This window comes from Canis lupus, chromosome 8, assembly GCF_048164855.1.
Source record: "Canis lupus baileyi chromosome 8, mCanLup2.hap1, whole genome shotgun sequence".
NCBI classification, from domain to species: domain Eukaryota; kingdom Metazoa; phylum Chordata; class Mammalia; order Carnivora; family Canidae; genus Canis; species Canis lupus.
In genome coordinates, this window is record NC_132845.1 from 67,636,646 (window position 1) to 67,652,683 (window position 16,038).

Here is a 16,038-nt window from a genome sequence, read left to right on the forward strand (position 1 = left end):
CCCTCGGAGGCCGTTGATTGGCCCCAAGCGGAGCGGCGGGTGCGTGAGACCGGTGGCTGTGGCTCTCCTAACCCGACCAGAGAGTTCCGAAGCCTCCGCGCTTCCTAGAAGGTACACCGGCGGGGACGCTGGGCTCCCCGCGGGCGCCTGAGGGCGGGCAAGTGGCGCGGGGTTCTTCCGCGTTCGCGCCCTCAGGTAGGGGTCCGCGGAGGGGGCCGACCGTGCCACCGGTCCCGCCTGGAACCTCGATAAGGGGAGCCCGGCGCCGATGGCCGCAGCAGGTAGACACTGAGGACTTCCTGGAGGAGGCGGCGCGCGGAGGGTCGGAGGCGCGGAGCAGGTGTGGAGAGAGGAGCTGGCGTGATGGGAGGGGTGGGTGGCCCCGCACGGCAGGTGTCCGGGGTCGGCAGACCCTCGGGTGGGAGCTCACAGGGCACGTACGGAGCGTCTTCCTGAGGACGTCAACTTGTGAATATTTTCCGTGGTGTCAGGTCCTCAGCATTTAAGGAAGGGCAAGGGCATTCATTCCGATGAATGAATGAATGGCCGCTGAATACTGTGGTTTGGTTTGGCTTGGTTTGGTTATAGGGGAAAAGGAGATGTGATTGAACGTTTCAGGAGTTCACATTATTGGGAAGTGGCGTTTTAGGTTCTGGCTTCCAAATGCACCAGGCTCACGGCAGACAGTATAGTTTAGGTCATGAAAGGGTTGAGGTCCCTTCTCCAATCTTGAAGCCATCAGTCAGGACCTTTTTTTTTTTTTTTTTTTGAGTACCTCCTTGCTTGAAGAGCATCTTTCAAATGTTTTTAAGGAACGTGAATGTTGCATGAGACTTTCTTAAAAATGCACTTACAGAAAGCAAGGTTTACTGTGGCAGACCGCGCGCTCGCACACACATACACACACACTAAATAGAAAGAAAAGAAAAGAAAGAAAGAAAGAAAAGAGAAAGAAAGAAAGAAAAAAGAAAGAAAAAGAAAGGAAAGAAAGAAAGAAGAAAGAAAGAAAGAAAGAAAGAAGAGAAAAAAAGAAAAGAAAAAGAAAAGAAAGAAGAAAGAAAGAAAGAAAAGAAAGAAAAGAAAGAAAGAAAGAAAGAAAGAAAGAAAGAAAGAAAAGTCACCTGTATCCCATCACTTGCGAACGCCGGGAGACTAACAATATTGATTCTACGATGTTAAGGAAAAACCAAGGTGTGGACCACATTTTTTTTTTTTAATTATTATTCTTTTTTTTTTTAAATTTATTTTTTATCGGTGTTCAATTTACTAACATACAGAATAACCCCCAGTGCCCGTCACCCATTCACTCCCACCCCCCGCCCTCCTCCCCTTCTACTACCCCTAGTTCGTTTCCCAGAGTTAGCAGTCTTTACGTTCTGTCTCCCTTTCTGATATTTCCCACACATTTCTTCCCCCTTCCCTTATATTCCCTTTCACTATTATTTATATTCCCCAAATGAATGAGAACATATAATGTTTGTCCTTCTCCGATTGACTTACTTCACTCAGCATAATACCCTCCAGCTCCATCCACTTTGAAGCAAATGGTGGGTATTTGTCATTTCTAATAGCTGAGTAATATTCCATTGTGTACATAAACCACATCTTCTTTATCCATTCATCTTTCGTTGGACACCGAGGCTCCTTCCACAGTTTGGCTATCGTGGCCATTGCTGCTATAAACATTGGGGTGCAGGTGTCCCGGCGTTTCATTGCATTTGTATCTTTGGGGTAAATCCCCAACAGTGCAATTGCTGGGTCGTAGGGCAGGTATATTTTTAACTGTTTGAGGAACCTCCACACAGTTTTCCAGAGTGGCTGCACCAGTTCACATTCCCACCAACAGTGTAAGAGGGTTCCCTTTTCTCCACATCCTCTCCAACATTTGTTGTTTCCTGCCTTGTTAATTTTCCCCATTCTCACTGGTGTGAGGTGGTATCTCAATGTGGTTTTGATTTGTATTTCCCTGATGGCAAGTGATGCAGAACATTTTCTCATGTGCATGTTGGCCATGTCTATGTCTTCCTCTGTGAGATTTCTCTCATGTCTTTTGCCCATTTCATGATTGGATTGCAGACCACATTTCGATCCACCACCCGTAACTGTGAAACCAAAACTCAAACTGTCCTAATTTCCCCAAAGTGCTGACTCTCCTTCCACGAAACTTAAGCTGTCTTCTTGTCATGGTGACCTTGTAGCTTCCCAGGCTGTAGCTAGAATCAAGGAAACTTGTGCAATGCTCCTATTCTAAAAGGGTTGTAAGTTTCTATTAAGCAGTCACAACAGAAAACAAGATACTTCCTCATTTCATGTGTAGGGATGGAGAAATAATTTTCTTTCTTTGTTTTTAGCTGAGACCTCAGCACTGGCAGGAAAAGATTAAGAGAAAAACAAATTTATTAACATGGAGTGGCTTAGAATTCAGACCTAAATACCCTTTTTTTTTTTTTTAAGATTTCATTTATTTATTTATGAGAGACACAAAGAAAGAGGCAGAGACACAGGACAGAGGGCAAAGTCCTGCCTAATGTCCTGAACTGAAGGCAGATGCTCAACCACCGAGCCACCCAGGCATCCTCCTAAATACTCTCTTAATAGGGAAAGAGGAGAGAGGATGTAGGCCTCTTGGAGGAGAGCAAATGATTTTTAGGAAAGATGAGTGGGTCTTTAGAGGAGCAGACTGGAGGTCTGATCGTTTATGACAGTTTGTCTGAGTGTCGATGTGTCATCTCGTCTCGTCTCCTATGACAGAAGTCTGTCTTCCCTGGGAGGGGAATTTAAGACAGCTGAGTTCCTTTTGAGGGATCTGTCTTTAAGCAGATAAGGGGAGTTCAGAGAAAGCCTTTCTTTGTGTTTGTTTGCCACTTTTCAAGTGCCTACAGCACAAAATAATCATGGGTGGCATATTCTGCTACCCCTCACACGCTTTATGAACTGAGCAGTGGCAGCTGATGGCTCAGTCTCTTTATACATATGGTTTTGAAGTCTCCTTGTTTGCTGTTTGTTTCTCATTCCATGAATATTCATATCAAGTAAATCTCTCTGAATACTCTTTGACAATGGTTGCTTCTTTGTATGTAACATGTAGCCAGAACTCTCACTGCCCTAAAGTCGTTTTTATACTCTCTGAGCTGATCCTGTGGGATGAAGAAATACATGAACGCCTCCCTATGGACCTCCCCCCAAAAAGAGAGCAAACTAAGGCTCTTCATTCAGATCCTGCCATAGCAAGGGAGTGAGCCACCATCACCTGTTTGGCAGAGACTCAAAGGCAGGTGGGGGAAAGCTTCATGGTGGGAAAAAAAGGAAAGCTCGGATGTGTCCAGTTTGGAGGTTGTTGACTTGGGAAAGCTGGGGGCAGGTTAAAGAAGTAGAAGTGGGACATCCTGTGTGGTTGCGTAGGGGAATGTATTAGGCTTTCTCTGTTGGTCCTAGATTGTAGGAAGGAAGTCAGAATTTAGGATAAGCTGGCAGTTACTGATCCAATCTCGATGTGGGGCTGATTGCTGCCTTTGTTTTGGTTTGGGTTCTGGGCCGATTGCTGCAGATTGTGGGTCAGAGTTCTGTTTTTATCTATGGTCTTGTCTCTTTGGGTATTTAGTCTTTCAATAGGGTGCTATAGAATGTATTCCAGGGAGTAGGGGAGGGCAGGGCCCTGGAATAAAGCTTTAGAAATTAAGCTAACTTCAGAAATTCTTGAAAAGACTGTTCTAGCAGCTCCTTTTGCTTTATCACCTATTTCAGCATCAAACGTGGTGACTGTAACCAACTTAGAATTTTCTCTCCCAGGGCTGCCTGGTGAGAGAGCTTTAAACTGGAACTAGCCTTACTCGTTATCTTTTTTTCTCTTTCGGTTCAGCCTGATGGCAGTGATCCTGCCCCACCTCGGAGACCAGGACTTGGAAGGTGTATTCCTGGCAGCTGGATGGAAGGTGAGCTGGTCTCCTCCTTGTCTTCCTCAGGACAGTCCCTGCGGCCAAGCAGTGGCTTGGACTCCTTTGTTAAGGTCGAGCCATCTTTATTAATTTGGGGATTCTTCCTTCTTGGAAGGTGTGATGTAAAGAGCTTGAACTCTGGGGTCAGACAGGTTTAAATCCCGGCTTTGTTTTATTTTATTTTTTAAAGATTTTATTTATTTATTCGTGAGAGACAGAGAGAGAGAAAGGCAGAGACACAGGCAGAGGGAGAAGGAGGCTCCATGCAGGGAGTCTGACGCGGGACTCGATCCCGGGTCTCCAGGATCACACCCCAGACCGAAGGTGGTACTAAACCGTTGAGCCACTGGGGCTGCCCCTGGCTTTGTTTTAGATATGTTACCTTCAGCCAGTTACATAAACTCCTTGGGCCTCAGTTTACTTATCTGTAAATGGGATAGTACCACTTATCACAAAGACCTGTGAGTATTAAGTAAGACACTTCCGGGTGGCCCAGAGGTTTAGTGCCTGCCTTTGGCCCAGGGCGTGATCCTGGAGTCCTGGGATCGAATCCCACAGCGGGCTTCCTGCATGGGGCCTGCTTCGCCCTCTGCTTCTCTCTCTCTCTCTGTGTCTCATGAATAAATAAATAAAAATCTTAAAAAAAAAAAAGGCATTTCCTAAAATCAGTGGATAATACTTTGCATACTATCTAGTTATATTTTAAGCACTCTGCAAGTTTTAGATACTGTTACCATAGTTCTGTCAGTGTTACTGTGTTACCAGATACTATACTTTATGCTGGGAGGTAAACTCTACCTGAAGGAGTTTACAGGTTTTGTTTTTTTGAAAAGTAGATCTGTAAACATATTCTTGCAATACAGGGATAGTTTCTGATTTGCTGGTATTGAAGGGTCCAAAGGAAGATTAGTTATTGAATTTGTAACATTATGGAGGATGATTATAAAAAGTTGAGTTTAAAAATAAGGAGACAAGTTAGGAAGCCAACATAACAGTTTTGAAAGAAAGGTCAACAGGAGGGAAGGAATTGGAGTTATTGCAGTTTGGCCGTAGTGCTCCAGGGTGTCTGCATTTTCTGAGGAGTCCCAAAGCTCTGGCTGCTTGCCCACCTTCTGGCTTCATCTCCAGCGTGCCTTGATGGCCAGAAAGTCTGCAGTGCTCTTCCGTTCCTCTATTCTTGCCTCTTCTCTCTGTACAGAGGCAAACTCACATATTCGGATTTTGAGACGGAATGAAAAACTCCTCTTCTCTGTGAAAACCTCCCTGACTTCCTATAGGAACTGTATTACTCTTCCCTGTGATCCGAGGAGGCGGGAGTAGGGGTGCTGTGGAGCATGTGCAGAGGTGTGAAGAGGCATAAACCAGATGGTGCCTTATGGAGTGACTGGAAGTGAGAGTAGTCTTCTCCCGGGACCTGGTCCAGTAAGGGAAGGAGAGAGAGCAGAAACCAGAGGGGAAGGCAGGCACAGGAATGTCTTTTTAAAGATAAGAGAGGTCTTGGGAGTTTTGCTGATAAAGGGGAAGGAGTTAGAGGAGAAGTGAGTGTTTAGGAAAAACTCTCCTGTGTTTCTCTGGTTTCTACCTTCATGTTACATTTCACTTTGGATACCAGACATGTTGGGGTTTGTCCCACACATCAGGCAATTCTGTGAAACCACCGGGGTTGGGGGGGGCACTGCAATTTCACTGAGTTTTGACACTCTCTATCTAGAGTTAGCATCAGACCCCACAGGGTAAGGGCCCGGTCTGATAAAACTGCCCCTCCTCCACTTCTGATGCCAGCAAATTGCAAGTCCAGGTTGTCACCTGTGCCTTGACTGGCTGTATATTTAGAGATTACCATGAACCCCTCCTTCGATTAATTTACTAGAGTGGCTCACAGAATTCAGGAATACAGTTTACTTACTGGATTACTGGTTTATTATAAAACGCTATACCTGGGAACAGCCAGACAGAAGAGGGGCACAGAGCTTCCATATTCTGAGTGTGCCATACTCCCAGCACTCCACAGCCTCACCAACTCCGAAGCTGTCTGAACCCCATCCTTTTGGGTGTTTATAGAAGCTCATTACATGGGCTTGATTGAGTAAATCATTGACCGTTGATGACTGATTCGACCTCCAGCCCCTCACCCTCCTCTGAATTGGGGGTGTTCAAATCTCCTAATCACAGGGTTGGTTCTCTTGGCAGCCAGCCTGCCATCCTTGGGGCCTTTCCAGAGATCACCTCATTAACATAATCTCAGGTGTGGTGAAAGCAATTTGTTTTGAGTAAGGAGACACTTTTACCTTCATGACTCAAGCTATTTCAGAAACCAAGGACAAAAGACCAAATATGAAGAGATGCTCCTGCTCTTATCCCTTTAGCCCTTACGAATTCCAAGGGTTTTATGAGCTCTGTGCCAGAAATCAGGATGAAGATTGAATATGTATTTCTTTTTAATTTTTTTTGTACTTTTTTTTGTATTTCTTTTTTAAAAAAGGGTTTTATTTATTTATTAGAGAGCACACGTGAGAGTGGAGAGGAAGGGCAGAGGGAGAGGAAGAGGGTGAAAAGCAGACTTCTCACTCAGTGGAGACCCTGACTCAGGGAGTCATCGTCGAGCTGAAGGCAAATACCTAGCCACTCAGGTGCCCCTAAATATATACTTCTTATTAAAAAATCACAGTATCACAGGGGAAAGACAATAAAGTTCTAGACAAGGAAGAGTCCTCATCACTGGGTTAAGACCCTGGGGGAGACACAAGGGAATGGAAGCAGAGACAGAGAGGGAGGGATTAGTAGGAGGACAGCTTCTTTCGTAGAGAGGGAAAAGAGAAAGGGATGAGTGAGAACATAGGTAATGCCTGGCGGGGATGGCAGGGGAGGAATTAGGGAGCATGTGTCCTGTGGGTTCTTTCCTGGGACATAACTGGCAATGCCTTCTGGAAGGGAGTGGTGGGCTGAGCCATGTGTCCTCCTAGCCCCCTCTGAGTACCTCCCATTGGATTGTTACCTTGTTGACTTCTCCATCTTTCCTCCTGGATGGTTCACTCCCTAAGCAGGGACCAGAGCTGCTATAGAATCACACAGATTGTGCATGTAGCAACTCGAGGGGACCCCATTCACACAGGTGTGATGTGAACGGTATTCTGTAGGGTTGAGCCTCGCACAGCCTGAATAACTGTATCCTGTGGCCTCAGCAGGAGCTGGAACCTTTCTTGAAAACTAGCAACTTACTGGTGCCCAATAAATGTTCCTTCAAAGAATGAGGGTGGCAAACGTGTAGAAGACCCTGGGGAGAGGATCCCTGGGTGGCGCAGCGGTTTAGTGCCTGCCTTTGGCCCAGGGCGCGATCCTGTAGACCCGGGATCAAATCCCACGTCGGGCTCCCGGTGCATGGAGCCTGCTTCTCCCTCTGCCTATGTCTCTGCCAATCTCTCTCTCTCTCTCTCTCTCTCTGTGACTATCATAAATAAATAAAAATTAAAAGAAAAAAAAAAAGACCCTGGGGAGGAAGAGGAGGGCGAGAGTTTGGGGCAACATTAAAGGCTATGAAACTGAGTGTATAGAGATAACTCTGTGGGAGATTAAGCCATTTTAAAAAAGATTTTATTTATTTATGAGAGACACAGAGAGAGACAGAGACATAGGCAGAGGAAGAAGCAGGTTCTTTGCAGGGAGCCCAATGTGGACTCAGTCCCCCGACCCAAGGATCACACTCTGAGCCAAAGGCAGATGCTCAACTGCTGAGCTACCCAGGCATCCCAGATTAAGCCATTTTATTCCCCGGTGCTTGCTAACCTTCCATAGAGCATCAGAGAATGTCAGCTGAGATATTCAGGGCAGCTCTGGTAAAAGGAGGGATATTTGGAATGGTGGTGGAGGGAGCTTGAACCCATAGCCCTGGAAGTCAGGCTTGGTAGGGAGGAAAGAGGGGCCATGATTGCCCTTAACCTGCACAGAGAGCCCCCATGCTCTATAGTTTCTCCTAAGGGAAGGGAGCATAGTGGGTAGACACTAGGCCTCTGCTCCAAGGGCTGCAGTAGTGTGAGGCACCTTCTATTCTTGGCCCACAGGAGTTGAACACAGTTGCAAGTGGAAACTTCTACCTTATATATTGTACTAAACAGAGGATACCTCTGATGTATGCTCCACCCTCTCCTACTTTGGTCTATGCCCTTTGAGGCTGACCTTTGTATGCCATCAATGCGTTGTCTTACCCTCTGGCTTCCAGTTGGTTCTTGACAATGGGTCGAAGGGGTCAGGGAACCAGAAACCTGGAGGAAAGTGGTGTCAGGTTTTATTCCCAGGGCATCCCTGCTGTGGGATGACAGTGGCTGCAAAGCCCCAGTCTTGCTTCCTCTCCAACTTTCTGGATTCCAATAACCCCTCCCGTCTTCTTCCCCATCAGAGCCAGTCCCACACATGTTTCAGCATGCCTTGTTGGTTTCCACGAAGCCCCCTTCTTTGAATAGTCTGCATGCTACCCCATCTTCAGTGACCTCATTTGAATGTGCCATCTCTTTCCGAAGGGAACCAGGGCAGAAATATATTGTTAAAGGTGATATTTTATAAGAACAGGGTCAGCAAGCTGACCTGGACCTGGTAGTCAGATTTTACTGGAACACAGCCATGTCCATTCACTTCCCTATTGTTCCTGGCTGCTTCTGTGCGACCTCCACAGAGTTGAATAATTGTAGCAGAGACCAAATCGCCTGGAAAGCCTAAAATACCATCTGGCCCTCTACAGAAAAAGTTTGTCTACCCTGTGGTACAGAAGGAAGAATGAGCTTGGCTGAGTCCCTTTACCTCTTCAGACCTCACCCGTAGAATAATAATGATAGCTCACAAAGTTATCATAAGAACCGAGCTTGTAATCAGTCTGTTTTCAGGAGTTGTTGTCCTTTGATGACGTGGCCATGTACTTCACCAGAGAAGAATGGAACAGACTTGACTGGGCCCAGAAAGACCTCTACAGAGACGTGATGCTGGAGAACTACAGAAACATGATCTTGTTGGGTAATGACTCAGCTTGAAGATTTGGCTTTGAGTGTCTATACAAGTCCTCAGTCCCTTATTTGCAATTCCAACATCAGAGAAACTCCAAAAACTAGTTTTTTCATGATTTATTTGGCTGCAAGGCCCAACCTAAAGTCATCAGGTGGTAAAATCTGATCTTTTCCTATGGAAAGTTATGTATCATCCTGATCTTTCTCACTTGGTCTTTGTATCTATTTGTTTAGCATCAGAAATACCAGTGTGTTTAAGGGTACAGCTCCTACCCCTGTTGGGGGTGGTATGTAATAGAAACTATACACACTAAGTGTACATTTTCCAAAATCTGGGAAAATTCTGAATCTTGAAACACATCTGGCCTCAAGATTTTCAAATAAGGAATTGTGGACAATGAATAGTTTCCTTTTATTTTAGAGGTCAGAGATGCTTACTCCATCCCCCCACCACAATCTGCATCCTCCACATCTATAAGACCTGTAGCAGCTGAAAAGATTATGACTGATTTGGATTCCAAAGGTTAGCTTTTTTTTTCTTTTGAAAAGTCTTTTTCTGTCTTCTCTCTGGAAATGGGTTCCTTCCTTGTTGGCAGCCTCACCAGGTGTCCAGGAAATGATTCTTAACTGACTACATTTCTGAACCTTCTCTGTTTCTCTACTCTGGGGAGCCTGCCTTTGTTTTATTCCAATGCAGTCCCCTGTGGGCATTTCCTTAACAAATAGCTTGCTTTTTGGGGCCACAGCTTTGACCCCCACACTGACATTCTTGCCACAGTCTTTTTTTTTTTTTTTTTTAGATTTTTTATTTATTTATTCATAGAGACACAGAGAGAGAGTGAGAGAGAGGCAGAGACACAGGCAGAGGGAGAAGCAGGCTTCATGCAGGGAGCCCGACGTGGGACTCGATCCAGGGTCTCCAGGATCACGCCCTAGGCTGCGCTAAACCGCTGCGCCACTGGGGCTGCCCTCTTGCCACAGTCTTGACTACCACTTGTGGGATTGTCCACCCACCTCTGGAGTTTTTTATGTCTATTTTCCTTGTAAAAGATGACAAGAGCAGACTTGAATACATAGAAGGTACATGGAATTATGACAGGGAGGGGAGAATATTTGAGGATAATGCTGTTTATATTTTGGAAGATTTACTTCCAGTTTTTCTCCCACTATGCTTTAAAAAAAATGTAGCTGAACATATTCATTGTATAATTCTATAATTTATTTAAATCTTAACATTTACAGTATCAGCATTTTCCCTATGCTAGTAAAAGCCTCCATAAATATAGGAAATGAGCATAATGTAATTCTGTTGCATGATCTATGATGTTTAATCATTTTTCCATTTGGGGATACTTAGTTTGGCTTTTTTTTGTTGTTGTTGGCTTGCTTATGCCTTCATCATTTTCTATATTATAATGTTAGAATGGATGTTTCTGACCATAAATCCTTATATGAATTCCTGACTCTTCTCGAATATACAAAATTTTGGTGTTAAAGGGTACAGGCACTTTTAAGTCTCTTTGTATTACCGAATGACTTTTCAATAACAGAGTAGGAAATAAAAATCCTCTGTAGGCCCACTGCCCAGAAATTACCCCTGTTAACATTTTGGTTTACTTTTTCATATATATATACTATATATATATAGTTATGTTACATATAACATATAGTTATGTACATATACACACACATGTATAGTTTTTAAAAACAAAATTTGGATCGTACTCACCTGAGTTTTGCATTCTGCTTTAAAACATATAGGGAACATTTTCCTATTTTAATATTCTTGAATACATGGATTTCTAATATCTGCCTAATACTTTTGCCTTCACTACATTAACATGCCATGCTGTAGACATTGCTCCGTTGATGTTTACTTTAATTCCAGCAATGCATTGGTACAACTCTGCTGAACATCCTGGATTAATCTTTGTCGTAATTGTTCCATAGGCTGTATCTCTAAGAGTGAAATGACCACATCTAGAGGTGTGAATATTGTTGAGGCTTTCAGTAAAGATTGTCAGATTTTCAGAAAGACTGTGCTGAATTCTCTTGTCACCAGCCCTTTTGATTATTGTCCTTATCTGTTTGCCACTGTAGACCCAAGGGAGTTAAGCTGAGCTCTAGGACATCTCTCCATAACTCACTAACCACATCCCGTTTACTTCTCCATGAGTAGGATTTCAGTTTCCCAAACCTGAGGTGATCTGCCTGCTGGAGCAATGGGAAGAACCATGGATCCTGGATCTTCCAAGAGCTGGGACTAGGAAGGCTACCAGTAGTGCTTGTCCAGGTGGGTGAGGAAAGGACCCAGTCGAGTGGAAATCCTGAAGAGGCAGGAAATAAAGCCCATTGTGTGCCCCAGACACTGAGCCAGGTGTTTGGCATATATCCTCCCATTTGTTCATCCCTGCTGCCTTCTGAAGGTACTACGTGTGACCATTAGCTCCATTTTCCAGATGAAGAAACTAAGAGAATCAGGGGCATCTGGCTGGTTCAGTTGGTAAAGTATGTGAATCTTAATTTCAGCGTCATGGGTTTGAGCCCCATGTTGGATGTAAAGATTACTAAAAATAAATAAGTATACTTTGAAAAGATTCAGGTATCTGTCACCAGTACATTAGTAGTTGGGATTTGATTTCAAGTCTGCAAAGCTTATCCTCATTCTTTTACAGTAGAGTGCTTCTCTGAAGCAGCAGGTCTGACAGCTCTTTTTTTTTTTTTTTTAAGATTTATTTATTTATTCATGAGAAACAGAGAGAGAGAGAGAGAGAGAGAGAGAGAGAGGCAGAGAGGCAGAGACACAGGCAGAGGGAGAAGCAGGCTCCATGCAGGGAACCCGACATGGGACTCGATCCCGGGTCTCCAGGATCAGACCCTGGGCTGAAGGCGGTGCTAAACCACTGAGCCACTGGGGCTGCCCAGGTCTGACAGCTCTTATGCCAAATTAGATATTCCTTATTCTACCCTCATTACTTATCCGTCCTGTTTTCTCTTGTTCCATTGCTTTTATTTTGGTTTTCATATTCCCATGAGGTTTCTTGATATACTTTTTCCTACTTACTGTGTCCTGATTGCTGCTTCTACCTTTTTCCATATCCTTCTGCTCCATACTTTCTCACCCTCTACTCTATTGACATTTTGGGCTGGTTAATTCTTTGTGTGGGGAGCTGTCCTGTGTATTGTAGGACATTTAGCCGTATCATTGTCCTCTACCCATTAGATTTGAGTAGCACCACCCCAGTTGTGACAACCAATGTCTGTCTCCAGACATTGTCAATATCCCTCAGGAGGCAAAATCACCCCTAGTTGAGAACTATTGCTGTGGTCCATTGGCTTTTGTATCTACTTTCCTCTGGTTCCTTTTTTATTTTATCTTACACTCCCCATTTTAAAAAAAAATATTTAATTTATTTATTTATGAGAGACACAGGGAGAGGGGCAGAGACATAGACAGAGAGAAGCAGGCTCCTCAAGGGGAGCCTGATGTGGAACTCGATCCCAGGACTCATGCCCTGAGCCAAAGGCAGACGCTCAACCACTGAGCCACCCAGGCATCCCATTACATTTTCCATTTTTAAGGAGTTGTTTCTCCCAGAATTATTGAAAACATGCTTGTCTAGAGAGTATAAGATGCTACCTCTCCTACATTTATGTGACCCTACTGAATACCCAGAATAAGTTAGCTTTCCATTAGTGGTGATGAGGTTGTTCAGTTCTCACTTCTCTGGCACACACTTGTGCATTTTTCTGTTGGTTAGTTGATGTCCAGAACTCTTTCTACTATTGAAGCCAGGAGTCCTATGAAGAATCAGAATGTAGTGGGATGATATAACTAACCAAGCATTTCTTAGCTTCATTCAAGTATCTTAGAGTACATATAGTTGGCTTCTTTTTTTCCCTTCTGCAGAGGACAGGTCATTTTTCTGTTTTCTTCTTATTTGATTAGGTTCTGAAGCTAGATACAAGATGAAAAAGCCAACTCCAAAGCAGAAAATTTCAGAAGATGTAGAGTCCTGTAAGACATCAGTAAAGCAGAAAATGGCCAAGAGACTTGGAGAAAAGTTACATAAATGTAATGAGTTGGTGGACATTTACAGACTCACATTCCCTACTATTGGTGATGAATGTCACAAGGACTTCCTTCAAAACCTCCACCTTATTCAAATTCAGAATGCTCAAACAAGGAAGAAGCAGGGCAAATGTGAGGAGAATGGAAAACCTCGCAATCAGAGATCATTCCTTTTGCAGCATAATAAGCAAATTCTTACAAATGCAAAATCTTATGAGTGCAGTGAATGTGATAGAGTCTTCAGGCGTCAGGCTAATTTTGTTCGACATCAAAGAGTTCACACATCAGAGGATCCCTTTGAATGTGACATATGTGGGCAAGCCTTCAAACAGAAGTCTACTCTTATTGTCCATAAACAGTGTCACCCTCAAAAAAAGCCATATAAGTGTCATGACTGTGGAAAATTTTTCCGCCAGATGGCATATCTTATTGAACATAAGAGGATCCATACCAAAGAAAAACCCTATAAATGTAGTGAGTGCAAAAAAACATTTAGTCAGAATTCAACCCTTATTCGACATCAGTTAATCCACAGTGGAGAAAAACCTCATAAGTGTCTTGAATGTGGAAAAGCCTTTGGTCGGCATTCGACCCTTTTGAGCCATCAACAGATTCATACTAAACAGAACACTCACAAATGCAGTGAATGTGGACAGTCCTTTAGCCGAAGTGTAGATCTCATTCAGCATCAAAGAACCCATACCAAGGAGGAATTCTTTGAATGTAGAGAATGTGGAAAAACTTTTAGTTTTAAGGCAAATCTTCATCGTCATGAGGTCATTCATACCGGAGAAAGACCCTATAGATGTGACAAATGCGGAAAATCTTTCATCTGGCGCACAAGCTTTATTAAGCATCAGGGTACTCACAGACAACAGATACCCATGTGATACTAACTGGAAAAAGACCATTTTGGGGATCCATGGGTGGCTCGGCGGTTTAGCGCCTGCCTTCGGCCCAGGGTGTGACCCTGGAGTCCCGGGATCGAGTCCCATGTCAGGCTCCCTGCGTGGAGCCTGCTTCTCCCTTTGCCTGTGTCTCTGCTTCTCTCTCTCTCTCTCTCTCTCTCTCTGTCTCTCATGAAGAAATGAATAAAATCTTAAAAAAAAAAAAAGACCGTTTAAGGACCAGACCTTACCACTCTTGTAATTATGTGTAACTTGTTTTATGAAAATTATTAAACAGGAACTGAAATGGTTTTGCTGTGGAGACCCTCTTTTTGTGGCTAACCTGGCTGTCGACAAGAATTAATAGAATGTAATAAGCAGTTGTCTGGCCTCCCTTGAGCTCCTCATACTTTCATGACCCCAAGCTAAGGTGGAAGGGAGGCATAAAAACCTTGTGGTTCCCTAGGTTGGAGACAATTTGATGGATTATGAACGATGTGGGAGTGCTTTTCTTACCTCTTATAAAACTGGGGGAGAAATGTTTTTAAGTAAAAGAATGGTGTAAAAAAATTGCTTTTCTTGGTTTTATATAGAAAAATTAGCGGATTCTACATTGACTTTTTTAAAAAATATTTTATTTATTTATTTATTTATTTATTTATTTATTTATTTATTTATTCATGAGAGACAGAGAAGAGAGAGAGAGGCAGAGGGAGAAGCAGGCTCCATGCAGGGAGCCCGACGTGGGACTCGATCCCGGGTCTCCAGGATCAGGCCCTGGGCTGAAGGCGGCGCTAAACTGCTGAGCCACCCGGGCTGCCCTACACTGACTTTTTAAAAGTAAAATAAGGGCTACTCGCCAGTAACTAGTGAGATATTAAGAATTACCAAAATTTGGGTGCTTGGCTGAGGAGTGTGAGTGAGTTCAAGCCCCACATTGGGTATGGAGCCCATTTTCTTAAAAATTACTAAAATTTATCCATAGATTAGTGTGCTACTAGATTCTGTCAGTTGTTTTTTTTTTTTTTTTTTAACTTTTATTTATTTATGATAGTCACAGAGAGAGAGAGAGAGGCAGAGACACAGGCAGAGGGAGAAGCAGGCTCCATGCACCGGGAGCCCGACGTGGGATTCGATCCCGGGTCTCCAGGATCGTGTCCCGGGCCAAAGGCAGGCGCCAAACCGCTGCGCCACCCAGGGATCCCTCTGTCAGTTGTTAATAGCAGGTGCTGTTGGGTCCCCTGCCCTCTGCTTACCCCGTTGGGCTGCATCTGACTTGCACTGTGTGTCTCTTGGTCTGCAGGCTTTTTCTAAAACCACAAAAGGCCACTGCTCTGTAGGGTAACTAGCACATCTTGGGAGCAGGCCTCAACTAATGCCTGATGGGAATTTCACAAATATGACCCTCTCTCTCCCCTTGGGTGAAATATCTCTAAAGCATGTGCTTTACCCTTGTTTTCAGTTTTGCCATGGGATTATGCATTGGTTCATCTTGCAGCTGGCTTTCTTAGTGGTTTTCTGTGCTGTGTCTCCTATATTTCCCTGCCAGTGTTTCAAGAGAGCTTGTGCTCAAGTGTCAACTATAGTCCTTGAGGAGCATTAACTCTTTGTTTCCAGTTATTCCAAGCACATTCTTACATCCAGGTTACATAGGTTGAGCTGACCACATGACTTCCCTACAGCTCACCAATAGAAGAAACCCACTCGAAATTCTAATATCCTAAACATCATCTTAGGTCTGCATCATATATTGCTATTAGACACTCTCCTATAAATTCCCTTCTAGATTCTTCTTGATTTTATTTTCTTTTTTTTTTTTTTTTTTTTTTGATTTTATTTTCTTGCTCCTACCAATTCCATAGTTTCTTACCCAACATATAAAAACAAAGATCTATTGAGGAAAAGAAGTGACATCTCAGAAAATTAAGAAATCTTGAGCCTTACAGTTGGAAAATAGTAAGTAATAGATTGTACATTGGGTTCAAAAAGCAGTAGTTTTGTACTGGTTGGTATGAATTGGCTAGAAGAACCTAAACAAAGTTGAGACTTCTGAGTGAGGAGGAAACAACTTAGGGAGAAGGGGACCTATGAAAATTTCCCCTCCACTCCCTAATAAAGCAATAAATAAATAGAAGTGCCTGGCTGGTTCAGTT

At 43.7% G+C, this 16,038-nt stretch overlaps 1 protein-coding gene across 6 annotated transcripts; it reads left to right on the forward strand.

Annotated features, from left to right (window-relative positions):
• The first annotated feature begins 30 nt into the window (after positions 1–30).
• ZNF789 (zinc finger protein 789) lies at positions 31–14,196 on the forward strand. Of its 6 annotated transcripts, none has more exons than XM_072837119.1 (6): positions 31–340; positions 3,860–3,932; positions 8,810–8,936; positions 9,348–9,449; positions 11,106–11,219; positions 12,876–14,196. In XM_072837119.1, the coding sequence occupies exons 2-6, from the start codon at positions 3,864–3,866 to the stop codon at positions 13,886–13,888; spliced, it is 1,425 nt and encodes a 474-aa protein (XP_072693220.1). In that variant the 5' UTR covers positions 31–340; positions 3,860–3,863; the 3' UTR covers positions 13,889–14,196. The 6 variants fall into 6 exon arrangements, with proteins under 6 accessions (XP_072693220.1, XP_072693225.1, XP_072693223.1 ...); XM_072837122.1 differs by having other exon boundaries at positions 91–111; XM_072837123.1 differs by having other exon boundaries at positions 118–340; positions 8,799–8,936.
• Positions 14,197–16,038: the final 1,842 nt, after the last annotated feature.